The sequence below is a fragment of the Polypterus senegalus genome, chromosome 1 (genome assembly GCF_016835505.1).
Source record: "Polypterus senegalus isolate Bchr_013 chromosome 1, ASM1683550v1, whole genome shotgun sequence".
Lineage (NCBI taxonomy): Eukaryota > Metazoa > Chordata > Cladistia > Polypteriformes > Polypteridae > Polypterus > Polypterus senegalus.
The window spans coordinates 127,708,244-127,721,406 of NC_053154.1; the positions used below are offsets into that span (position 1 = coordinate 127,708,244).

Genomic DNA, 13,163 nt, shown 5'->3' on the forward strand with positions numbered 1-13,163 from the left:
GTACTCATTTCTAATCCTGTCCATCCTTGTCACCCCCAATGCAAATCTTAGCATCTTTAACTCTGCCACCTCCAGCTCTGTCTCCTGCTTTCTGGTCAGTGCCACAGTCTCCAACCCATATAACATAGCCGCTCTCACTACCGTCCTGTAGACCTTCCCTTTCACTCTTGCTGATATCTGTCTGTCACAAATTACTCCTGACACTCTTCTCCACCCATTCCACCCTGTCTGCACTCTCTTTTTCATCTCTCTTCCACAATCCCGATTACTCTGTACTGTTGATCCCAAGTATTTTAACTCCTCCACCTTCACCAACCCTACTCCTTGGATCCTCACCATTCCACTGACCTCCCTCTCATTTACACACATGCATTCTGTCTTGTTCCTAGTGACCTTCATGACTCTCCTCTCTAGAGCATATCCCCCCTCTCCAGGGTCTCCTCAACCTGCTCACTACTATTGCTACAGATCACAATGTCATCAGCAAATATCATAGTCCACGGGGATTCCTGTCTAATTTTGTCTGTCAACCTGTCCATCACCATTGCAAATAAGAAAGGGCTAAGAGCTGATCCCTGATTTAATCCCACCTCCACCTTGAATGCATCCGTCGCTCCTACCGCAGACCTCACCATAGTCACACTTCCCTCATACATATCCTGTACAACTCTTACGTACTTCTCTGCCACTCCTGACTTCCTCATATAATACCGCAGCTCCTCTCGAGGCACCTTGTTATATGCTTTCACCAGGTCCACAAAGACGCAATGCAACTCCTTCTGGCATTCTCTATACTTCTCCACCAACACCCTCAGAGCAAACATCACATCTGTGGTGCTCTTTCTTGGCATGAAACCATACTGCTGCTCACTAACCATCACCTCACTTCTTAACCTAGCTTCCACTACTCTTTCCCATAACGTCATGCTGTGGCTCATCAATTTTATCCCCCTGTAGTTACTACAGTCCTGCATATCCCCCATATTCTTAAATATTGGCACCAGTACACTTCTTTTCCACTCCTCAGGCATCCTCTCACTTTCCAAGACTCCATTAAATATTATATACATAAAGCATGTACTAAAAATTTAACACAATATAATTTAACAATTGGTATGAATAAACAGAACTCCAGTGTTACACAAACAGTGTTTAAAAAAAAACAATAAAACAACATAATATATATTGTCTCTTCCTTTCAGGTGTGTAATAGAAACCACAGCATAGAGAGAAGTGTGCGCAATGCGAAAGGGTACACATGTCATAAATATAGGAAGGACTGTCCTTGCGTGTGTATGAAATGTTAACATTTGAATTTGATGACTGCATATAGTGCTGAACTGACCTCATAAAAGGTCAAAAAATGAGTAATTACAAATATCATATATACCTACGTCTGTTTTTTTTTTTGACATCATAAACCATAAGGTGCATACTAATTCTGCGTGAGCAGGAACACTCAATAAAACTGAATAAAAAAAATAAAGTAACGGTGAGATACAAAGAAGGCAGATTCACCAGTGTTTGTGTGTCAGCTTTTATCCCTCCAGATCAGAGAATGCCCAGCTGCATTGCCTCAAAACACCACTCACATCTACAGTTATTCCCAGTTTCAAATAAAAACTAACAGCGTCAGATCCCTAGGGCAGTAGTATGTATCGTGATTGTGACTGAGAGAATAAAAGTGAAAAAGGTAACTTTTACAAGTACAGTACTATAAATGTGCACGGTCTGTTACAGACGCAAACCAAATGTATGTGTGTACTGTATAATATTAGCAATAAGAGCAGCTCACTGCTGAAAACAGTAAACATAGGAGACAGTCAGGATCGAACTAGATTATAAGTCTTTAAACCTTACCACTACGCCACAGAATCTGTTGCATCATCCTTGAACCTTTTGTGAAAGTGTTTATTTGATCTTTGGACTTCAGGCTTCACACATTCTATAGTTTATGCCTACATTTTGTAACATTTATTACTAAAATATGAAAAAGTTCTGTTTTAATAATGTGTTTACACAGATTACTGTAGAAACAGAAAACACACATGAAATGCATGTGTTCCAAATAACGATCTATTATTTCCACTCTATAACTCCAGCAGTTCACACCCAGATAATCAAACAAGGCATGAGCTGGGAGAACTTTGTGAACATTCTGCGGCGGTGGGGGGATGGAACAGCAGGCTGCTTGCTGCTTGTCTTAATCGGCACATTTACAGGACAAAAGACGCTGATGGAGAGGTGCGAACTGATTTAAGGTTGGCCGGATTTACGTGTTTTCTCGTAGGCTCTGGTAATTCTAGTGTTAATGAAGGCCTGCATTATGGCTATGTGCAGTGGCTTCAAGGAGTGCAAGTTTCAGATGATTATTAAATGATATGGAGCTACAACACACTAAAAATAAACACAATGTGCATTAAGTCTGTTAAAAGACCACAACCCCTCTTATCTCTTCTAAGCCTCTCCAGCTTGTCAGTGCATCCTGATTGAAACCATCCTGAAATGTAAGAGCAGCAATTCTAACGTTTAAAGAGCAAAGCAAGGATCTTACATCAAGACCTATTATGTAAGAGGTAAAATTAGATTTTCTAAACAAAAAAATGAACGAAGGAGTGTTATGTACTTAAAGACAAATTACAAATGTGTATGAAATGCACGTCAGAATAATGGTAAATTTTGCTTGGGGGAACAGACAGTTAGTCAATCTTACTTTCACTATTACTATAAGAATAATATTCACATAATATCTGCATGCTCTTCATTTGTGAAAACCACCTCAAACAGGTTTCACTTTAATTTGTCAGTTCAAAAGTACATCAGTATTTCCTTAGTTCTTGCAATATCATTATTCTAAACAATTTCAAATATGGAACTACAAGTAAAATGTCACTGAGTTAATCATCTATGAATAAGATTTGCTTTGTTGGGCATTTTATCTCAATGAATGGATCACAGAAACAGAACTTTGAACTTGAGGCCTGTTTAAGCTTGGATGAAACTTTAGCTGTCTTTTCTGTTTCTTTCTGTGTCTTTTTTCTGCCACTCATGCTTATACTGCAACTGAAGTCTCTCGGGTTCAGTAAATAAAACATACCACAGGAGATTAAAACAAAAAAAGGAAAAATAACACCACTGCTAGCAGAGTTAGAAACAGAATGTTGGACCTTGCTTTAGCACTAGTGTTCTTGAACTGCTCATTACTAAAACTGTAAAAAAAAATGTTGATCGTCTCTTTAAAAAGTAAAAAAAGAAAATAAATCATACTTTCTTAGATTTATTCCAACAGTTCATATTAATAAACATGTTTGTAAATTAAGTAATTCTGTTGTGGTTTTGAAACATTTTAATAATAACACAATTATAAAAATTAGGTATAAAAATTGAATTTATATTAATTATAAATCCGTATGCACCTCATTTCAAATGTTTTACGTTGGTGAAAGTAAAGACATGTGTAAAGGAATGCTCCACCCAGAGATATTTTTTTTATTATTTGTTACTTACCTTGTGTTGTTTGTAGTAATGGCCAAGAAAACATTCATAATCTCACATTTTTATGAACAACAGAGGTAACAAAGTTTCTGACACAATCAGCTTCAATAGAGACCAAAGCTGAACAAACAGCAGATAATATTAAGATATCTGTCATGTTCATGAAATAATCACAATTTACTTGTGTCACAAAGTCCATATGTCAGATATCCAGCTGAATGCTTACAATGTCTCAAACACATGTACTTTTGCTAAAATATTGCAAAATCTTTTATAAATATGTATAAATACATATTTATATTTAATATAAATAAAACCACTTCCAGTAAAATCCTCTAGTATATAGCCAGGAAGTGCACTCAAACGAGAGTATGTTTTACAATATGACTGAATTTTATCATACGATAAAAAAGCAATCTGTTGGCAAGAAGTTTCTTATAAGAAGTATGTAAAGTCTGATATAAACAGCAGATGTTCTAGTTTAACGTTATCCAAAGCTTGTGAATAATTGTGAATGATACTCTACCTCCTAAATTGTCCCGTGTGTGTGTGTGTATGTTTGCGCGCCCTGCGGTGGGCTGGCTCCCTGCCCAGGGTTTGTCTCCTGCCTTGTGCCCTGTGTTGGTTGAGATTGGCTCTAGTTGACCCCCGTGACCTTGTAGATAGGATATAGCGGGTTGGAAAATGGATGGATGGATGGATGGATACTCTACTAGACTACCAACTAGGCCAACATTAAAGAATTTTCTTTTATTTCTGATATTATTTGTGCCACTTTAGCTTGTAGACAGTTTTATTATTAGTACATGTTTGGAAGATGATAAAACAAACAAGCAACACATCTAAGTGGTTCTGATTAACAGGCACAGAATGTAAAGAAAATGGAGGGATGCACAAAGCAAAGGGCAAAATGCAAGCTAAAATAAAAGAAATTAAACCCTCCTGCTTCTTTGGGACTGCATAAACAGATATTGAACCCTGGCTATTTAGTGGGATGTCTCACTTATTAACCAGGAATCACACCAAAAACAATCATTTGTATACATCTTGTCTCTCCTTCTAGATCATGGCCTCTCTTTTTCCTGTGGTTTAACCCACAACACTTGTGTCTCTGCACTTCTTGTTTCTTTATTTCAAGCCCAAGAATCACTTTTAGGGTCAGATTTGGCCTTCTGTTTGGTCCACAGAGGCCAAAGCTAGAACTCCTTAAATCCCTGAGCTTCCACCTATTTTTTCAGGCAGCCTCCAAGACAAACTCCCAGCTGCATATACTATCAGAAAAAACAAAAACTGCTACTGCTACTGCAAGTCTCTCTCTCGCACCATAAGAAGTGAACCTTGTGTTATCCTGGTGGTGCCCTTGTCATCAGCAATCTCTTATCACCTGACCACTTACTCACATGACTGATAAGAAAATTAAAATCTAAAGGTTAGAATGGGATAATAATAATTAATTACATTTATATGGCTCTTTCCTAGCTACTTATAGTGTTTTTCATAAATAGTAGAGAGCCACTTCATAAAACATAAGGTGGAGAACAAGAAGTTTAGCACTATAGTTTTTCCTTGGTGTAGATGATAAACTAGAAATATAAAGGAAAGAATAGCTAGCTTAGTGCTGATAGGGTCACAATTACCTGTTTTATAGGAGAGTAAAGGAATATAAATATTCCCTAAGTTACTTTTTGAAGATATGTGTTTCTTGAAAAAAACACAGCCGAACAGCATTAGCTTCTGCAGCATTTCAGATGCCATGTGAATCTTATTCACCAGCTTATTATTGCCAATCAATCCATCCATTCATTGCTGCATCCATTTATTGAAGGACCTCCAGAGTTGGAGTCTTTACTGACAGAAATGTATACAAGGTAGACACCTGTCCATCAAAATTACACTTGTTCAATAAATCACACTTAGTTCTATCAGAGAAACTTAGATTTGCAAAATTAAAAAAGGAAGAACAAGAAATCTTTAGACAGAAGGAATCTGAGCTTACAATTAAATCACTCTGTGTCATTTATACAGTCTACAATGATGTCTATTTGGCTAAATGATCACATGCCTATTCTGTTGTAATAAAGTTATTGTATTCATTTACCTATGAATTTGTGAACCCTAAAGTCATTTTTAAGCTGCAAGTATACCTCACTTTAGCAATTTTAGTGACAAATTAATATATACCATGATTGTGAAGAAATAGCTTTCAAATTTTTTTAAAACTTTTGAAAAATACCAAACTTATCCTTTAAAGAAGTCTTCCTTTTGTTCTACTTCTTCTCAATGTATTACAAATACCATCTGGATGATTGGATTATGGTAATACAGTTTCTTTAACCCAATGAAACCTTTCAACCCATTTAATCCAACTTCATTTAAGTCAATAATGTCAAAATCAGATCCAGGAGAACCACAATGGCTAGAGGTTTTTATTTCAGGCCACTTAGTTATTTAGTCACAAATTACTGTTGCTAATTCACTAGACTCGTTGTCCTTCTTTTTTTAATTATAACTGAATTGCTTTTAAGATTCATAGCCCTTGTTTCTTTTTCCTTAACCCGAAGCCAAAAAAAAAAAGAAAACAAGTTAACAGATGACCAACTAACTCAGGGGTCTGAGTCTCTGTTCCTCTGTTTTTGCTTCAGGCAATTTCTTAATTAGAAGCCATTCCTTGCCGTTAAACCCATTGTTTAATTTTGTCTTGTTAGAGCCCATACTGTGCCACACAAGACATTTCCAAAGCCACTGGTTCTCTGTTATTTTGAGTTCACTATGAAAGTGTGCAACTAGACCAAAAATCAACACTTCTAACACCCAATTTTCAAATATTAGATTGAAACAGGCATTGTATAATAGACACATGTATGAAAATGGGATTCAGATTAGCTGATCATCTGTTAGTTCACTTTGCATTTCTTTATTGTTTTACTGCTGGATAAGTGTTCTGAATCTTATAAAGCAAAACAATTAAAATAATGGTAAAAATGTATGTTTCTTTAGCAGCAGTAAATACCTACTAATTAAGAAGTCCTCCTGAATCTGAGATTGACACCCCTGATTTAAATAACATCCTTTACTCTTTGTGCTAACATTTATTTGTCTTTGTAACTTTTACCTATTCAAAACATAAAAACCTTATTATTGCTTTCTGTTCACATTGGCTATACATATTGTACAAAATACAAAACATTTTAATAAACTATAAGTGCAGGTAATATAAGGCATGCCAAATCTTGTGTAATACTGTAACAAGTAAAATCACCTAGGGAGTGTTTGCTGAATATGAGACATTAGTTTCATACATGCTGTTTTGTGTGTGGGTGTATATGCAGGAATAGATGGATGGAAGGATAGATAAATAGACTGCCTATGGTATACAATCAAAGTTCACTCCACCCCTGTGTGCAAAACAAGCCAGGAGGCACTTGGAAAGCCACAAGAACGGTTATTAAGAACACCAAATGCTTCAAGCCCATTCTGCTCGTTGTTCAAGAAGACAAGCATAAATGTTGATGGAAAGATATTTCAATGACACAGGCAGATGGCATTTCCTAAAACAAGCATTCTCAAACTGTTGTAGACCAAAGACCCCTTTGAAGGGAGAAAAAAATTACAAACCTCCTCCCATTATAAAGAAACACCAACCAGAACATTTATTATCATAAAATGCCTGAATGTAAAACACCTTTTCAAGTTGTTTAGATTTAAAACTGCACTACACCACATTTTTGCATTAATGCTGCATAGTTTCTCAATTCTGAAAGACAGGCAGACCCTGAGATCTTCCTCTACATGCAAATGTGCCCTGTAATTTGCCTTGATAGCAGTCAGTGCTGAGAATAAGTATTCAGAAAGCCAAACTCTATATAATTATCACTATATTTTCCTTTTTATTAGCAGAAGTTGGCTTATTTTCACTTGACAATATAGATGCTTGACTCAAGAATATATCTGTTAGTTGAAAGCTGTTTTTTGTTTCTCTCCAACCGCTTAAAGTATCGTCATGAGTGATTAACACTCATGTGATTGATTAGAGTACACAAAATAAGAGATTCAAGGCTTCAAAATCATTTTTATTGGCTCCGAACATTATGGGAGAGACTAGCACAAATGAAAGTTTGTGTGCTTATATCTATGCATGTGTTAAAAAGGTGAGTCTTTTAGATAACGGTTTTCACCTTTGAGAAGCTGCAGTGCAGTGCAGTACAGAAAGAAAGAAAGAAAGAAAGAAAGAAAGAAAGAAAGAAAGAAAGAAAGAAAGAAAGAGATGAGGGGAACAAGTGCTTTAGTGTGTTTACCTTACTTTATTCTTTGTTACTTAGTATTGCCTTATTCTTGTTTCATAGCTGTACCATTTGTACGAAAATGTGCTATACTAATAAAATAAATGTTGTTGTTATTGATGACAAGTACATGTACAAGCAGACAAAGGTGCAAAACATATAGTCCGGAAAAAAGTATCAGCAGATTTGCTGCTTTCATTTAGTTTTCTTTGTACTTTTTCTTCCCCTGTGTTCATTACTCCCTTGTAAATATATATGAATACTGAATGAATAAGAGATTTTATCAGGCTGGTTAATCTTGGAAATCAATGAGGAAACGTGAAGCAGTATGTTTTTCACATAAAACACAGCAGAAGCCATGGTAGTCTTCCTAAAGAGAAAATTATGTGGGTTTTCTAGTACAAGTGAAGTTATTTTAATAAAGTAGTGTAAGCTGATCAACATCTAGATTGATCAAACAATGTAAACTAGGAAACACGCAAGATCCAGGGAAAACAAGAGGCAGAGGTTTATAACACTGTAAACTGCAAAAAAGGCTACAAAGTTACAAGGTAAGGCTATAGAACTAAAGGCAGCACAATTATTACCTTTTACAACCATTTTTCCTTTATATTGCTTAATTTATATAAAACAGGAAAAGGATACAGACAAGTCCCAACTTTCACTCGTCAGTTACACTTACTTTCATTTATGCATGACTTATACAGCATTTTTGCTTTCTTTAGGGCCACGATGTCAGCTGTTGATGGTTTTTCAAGAACATCTGTGGTGTTACAAAGGAAAGAGAGAGAAAAAAAGGAGAAAATTAAAATTTTTATCGGCTCCTGGACCTATTTGTTTACAACAGCATTGCAGCCTAAATACGATGGTTGGAAACCAAACCCAAATGAAAGCGCATTAATAAAGAAAAAAATTTAAATCAATTTTCACATTAAAAAAAAACAAAAAAAACTTAAAGCTCCCCTCATTGAAAAACACAGCTTCAAGGAGTGGCACAAAATAATTACTATTTCTGGCAGTCATTTCTAAGGCCTGAAGAAAAATTGCTGCAAAAAATTACTGGTAATTATTATTACTGTATTTTATTTCCAGTCATTAAACACATTTCATGATTTACCGCAACATACCAAACTGTCATTTTTTTAAAACGAAAGGTAGCACAATAGCAAGTGGTCTTAAGTAATTCCAGAACAGAGGTATAATTATGCTGAGTTAATCAACACACTACAGCGTTCAATTTTCTTTGTTTTTCACTTCCAGTAGTTCTGCATTCACATGTATTGTTTTATTTATTGCACTTGTCAGCATAGACTGAATTTTTTAACTCCAGTTATTAAATTTATTGGACCTTCTTTATACTATTTTTACAAGATATTTAATTAACCCAAAAAGCTGGTTAAATGGAAGTGCATGTACATATTAATAGCTCGGCTTTCTATTAAAAAAATCATCTAAATGGCATTGAATGTTTGTAATTTTTATGTTCTCTTTTTATTGGCTCCTGAACCTATTTGTTTACAGTACTATAGCAGCCTAAATAAGATGGTTGGGGACCAAAACCAAATGTACAGGCAGTCTATTGTTGATCCTTCTCACACACATATATTGATATAACGCAAATTCAAATTTACCTATTGGCTCTTATATGCAGGAAAAACTGGATAGGTTGCACATATGTGTAAACTCTTTAAAATACAGAGCAACTGTTCTACAATAATTAATAAAAGATTCATTGATAAAAAACATTCAACCATATACACATTTTCTAAAGTCATTTTATTCAACACAAGTCTGCCTCTACAGAATCTTAACCAACAAAGGAGCTAGTTTAGGACAAGGAGTCAGTCCATTTCAAAGAATTTAAATTTGCTAATCAATCTAACAATCTAACATGTGCTAATCAATTTGAACTGTATGTGAATCTGACCTGAGAGGAACGGCTCTACAGTCTCTCTGAAGAAGGAAAGGTTTAATTTAAAACTGTATTCAAATATAGTAGTATAATTACAAGCTATTATCAGAGCCAGAATTTTTAAGAATTCTCATTACTTAGTTTAATACATGAAAAGTAACTTTGTTATGGTTATCTTGAGTAGCTAATTCATATTCTTTTATTTAATTAAGAAAAGTGTATTTTAAATAATTTAATGCAGGCTGATTCTGACAGAAGTCATCCTAGGCAAATGTATCTACCAAATATAGATTGTTAATCCATTTAATAATTTACTGAAAGTATTTCCTCTGTCACAGAGTTAACAAAGAAAAACAATGAATCATGACATAGTTGTACAGCAGTTCTTGTTGGTAACATATCTAAGGACATTATTGAAATACATTTGGACATTTGTGTAGTCGTATTCAGTGATGGTGATTTTTGTACAGCATACATTTTTAAGTAAAACTTTTATTTCTCTTTCTTATTAGTACAGTGGTCATGGAATTGTGGTGCAGTATAAGCATGAGTTCGTATTTGCCCATCTGTTACCTATAACATCACACAACATGATATACTGTTTTGTTTAGCTTAAAAATTCACAAAATATTTAAATACATATTTTCAAAAATGAAATATACTTTTATGGCTGACTTTGTAGAGCTGTGGAGAGGGACACTTTGGGTGTGGAGACACTGCCCTCCCTCCCTTCAATTTGCGGGAAATGAGGGAGCGTCTGCTACGCCAGTGCACTGTATGTTGCTGCTTGGCTTGCTGCCCATATGTTCCTTCTGCTACCCAACTGCCCTCCATCTTTTCAAGGACCGGCTTGTGACTTGTGATTTTAAAGCATATGATTTCCAATCATATGACCAATGACAGCTGCTGTTAGAACTTATAATCATATGCTTTCAAATCACATATTTTTGGTACATGGAGTGGTAAATGTTAACTGATGGGAATTTTTGGAAAAAAGGTAAGGTGCTTATGCTGCCTCTAATGTATATGTTTGCTATGCCACTGCCACTTTGTCTGCATGGGTTTTCCTGCAGGTTCATTGTTTTTTTTTCCCACATTCTCAGAGGCTTGCAGGCTACATTAATTGGTACCACTAAACTAGCCATGTGAGTGTGAATGTGTGTGTGTGTATGTGTGGGCCTTGTAATGGTCTGGAACCCTGTTTTAGGACTATTTCCCACCCAACATTTGATTCTGTCAGGATAGGCCCTCCACATCTAACCCCAAAATTGAGTAAGTGGGTTTAAGAATGTTATAAGTGCACTAGGCAAGAGAAGGAGGATTAGTCATGTTGCTAACCAGAGCACTTTTTGCGATGAAGCCCTGACTGTGGCAAGTTATCCATTCAGCACCATATAATCCTGATAGAACACAAGCCTACCATAATTCATGCAATAATGCACAAAGCAAAATGACTAAAGATACCCTAAATAAATAACTAAAGAGCTTACCACAAAAACAGAGCTAGTGAAAACTAATCACAAACGGACTATAAAACACTGAAGCTGAAACCCAAACTAAAAAGACACAGATATCAGAACAAAAATGAGAAATATCAAAAGTAAATAAAACTTTCTAAGTGTAACAAGGGTACCATCAAGGACTAGAAAAAAAAAAAAAAAACAGATTACTTGCTGCAGGAATCAGATTCTGCTGCAGTGATGTCGCAGCAATGTGAAAGCTAAACAAAAGAGTGTAGCAGGAAATCATAAGATAAACTAAAAGCCTAAGCTCTAACTGTGAAAACTCATAAACATTTAATTATTTTTATTGTACTGTAGACAATAATTCATTAATTACTGGAATTTGGTAACAATTATCCATGATCTATTAAAAATGCGTGAGAAATTTTTGTAAGGGTTTTGTGCACATGTGCTCTAAAATCTTTGTAAAAGTTGTATTCAGTTTAGAACTTATAAAAATATAATTCATCTTACATTAAAAATGACAACCTTTCTCAGCTACAAATTTCAACTACTTTGGATATGTGTAAATAAACAAAAAGGTGTTAAATATAATGAAGATTATTTATTATTCATCAATTTTTTAATTCCTTATTCTATTATTTAATGTGGATAGAATTTACACACTGGACAATCTGCTTAGAGTCTGCATGTTCTGTGTGTGTTTGTCAATTCTGGCCTCCTTTTGCATTTTTTTAGATTAGGGTCCATTGATTGACCTCAAGTGAATATGTGCATATTTTCTCTATGATTGGGCCAAACATCCTATCTTGGACAGGTCCAGGATAATGATTAGCACAAACTAGGAACTGAAAACAGGTGGATGATTTATTGTGTTCATGAAAGGAAGAACACACAATCTGTGTTTTAGAATTAGCTGACAGTGGATTGTATACAGAACTTAATCACTATAATTACGTGAGAGTTCCTGCCTTTGGTACATTGTTTTTGATACAGTCTTTGGTTCCCCACAGTCTAAAATTTGAAAAAGCATGCACAAAGAAAACATAAATAAAAACAAAAAGCCATCTGTAAGGTAAAGAATGCATGGAAACTTTACAAAGGCAACAGTAGGAAAAGATGTATTTATCCTTAAGGCAGCTGAAGAATTAAACTAGTTTATCAGTTATATATTATTCTAAACAGCTTACTTTAATTTTTTTTTACTTTAATATTTTAACAGCTATAGATTTTTGTGTTGTTCAAGAAATGCAAAATTAGTGCAATTTTCAGAAAGATTTGGACTAAGTATTTTACAGTATAACTAGTGAAATACCACACTGGTTACATTGTACATATTTCCTTACCCCTGCTGAAAAATATCTAAAATTTTACATCAGAAAAAGTCAAATGCTTTGTATAGGATTAACAACAAAGGTAATCACCAGGATTGTGAACCTTGAAATGCACAATTCAGCACCAGAGAAGAGGTTATTCTTTCAATTACAAAACATTGACAGATGGTGACCATAGCTTTTCACCTCACAATGGAAATACTCTACCATGCAGTCATTAGTTCTCAGTTGAATTACTCTAATCTTTTATCAATGATCAATCTGCACAACCTGTTGACAGAGTACAATTGGCACAAAATGCCACTCCCCAAGTCCCATCTCAGACAAACTGGAACAACCTCATCAGCTTTCAGCTGTCTTCACTATAATGGCTTCCTGACTAATACAGCATAATCCTCCAAAATTCTTTTATCTAACTTAGATAGCTGGAAATCCAGACTCACACAAATCTCTGTTTTGTAATCCTATTAGATACCTGAGATCTGGCTTTCTTGTTCGTTTACTCTTGTGACTTCTACTCAGACTCTCTGCTTATGTCTACTCTGGCATCATCATATATCAGTGATACTATTTAAAACAAACCTGAAATTACACTTACATTTAATTATTATATATATTACTATGTTACACTTACTGTACTGTACTTACTATACTGATGTTGGTTTTTGCTGTGCTGCCT

The 13,163-nt window shown here is 35.0% G+C and overlaps 1 protein-coding gene across 3 annotated transcripts in view; it reads right to left on the reverse strand.

Annotated features, from left to right (window-relative positions):
* LOC120531795 (neprilysin-like) overlaps positions 1-13,163 on the reverse strand; it is a 132,716-nt gene that overhangs the window by 95,036 nt on the left and 24,517 nt on the right. For all 3 annotated transcript variants that reach the window (XM_039757545.1, XM_039757553.1, XM_039757562.1), the window contains exon 5: positions 8,458-8,538. In XM_039757545.1, coding sequence (XP_039613479.1) covers positions 8,458-8,538 — 81 coding nt within the window. The remainder of the gene's footprint in view (positions 1-8,457; positions 8,539-13,163) is intronic.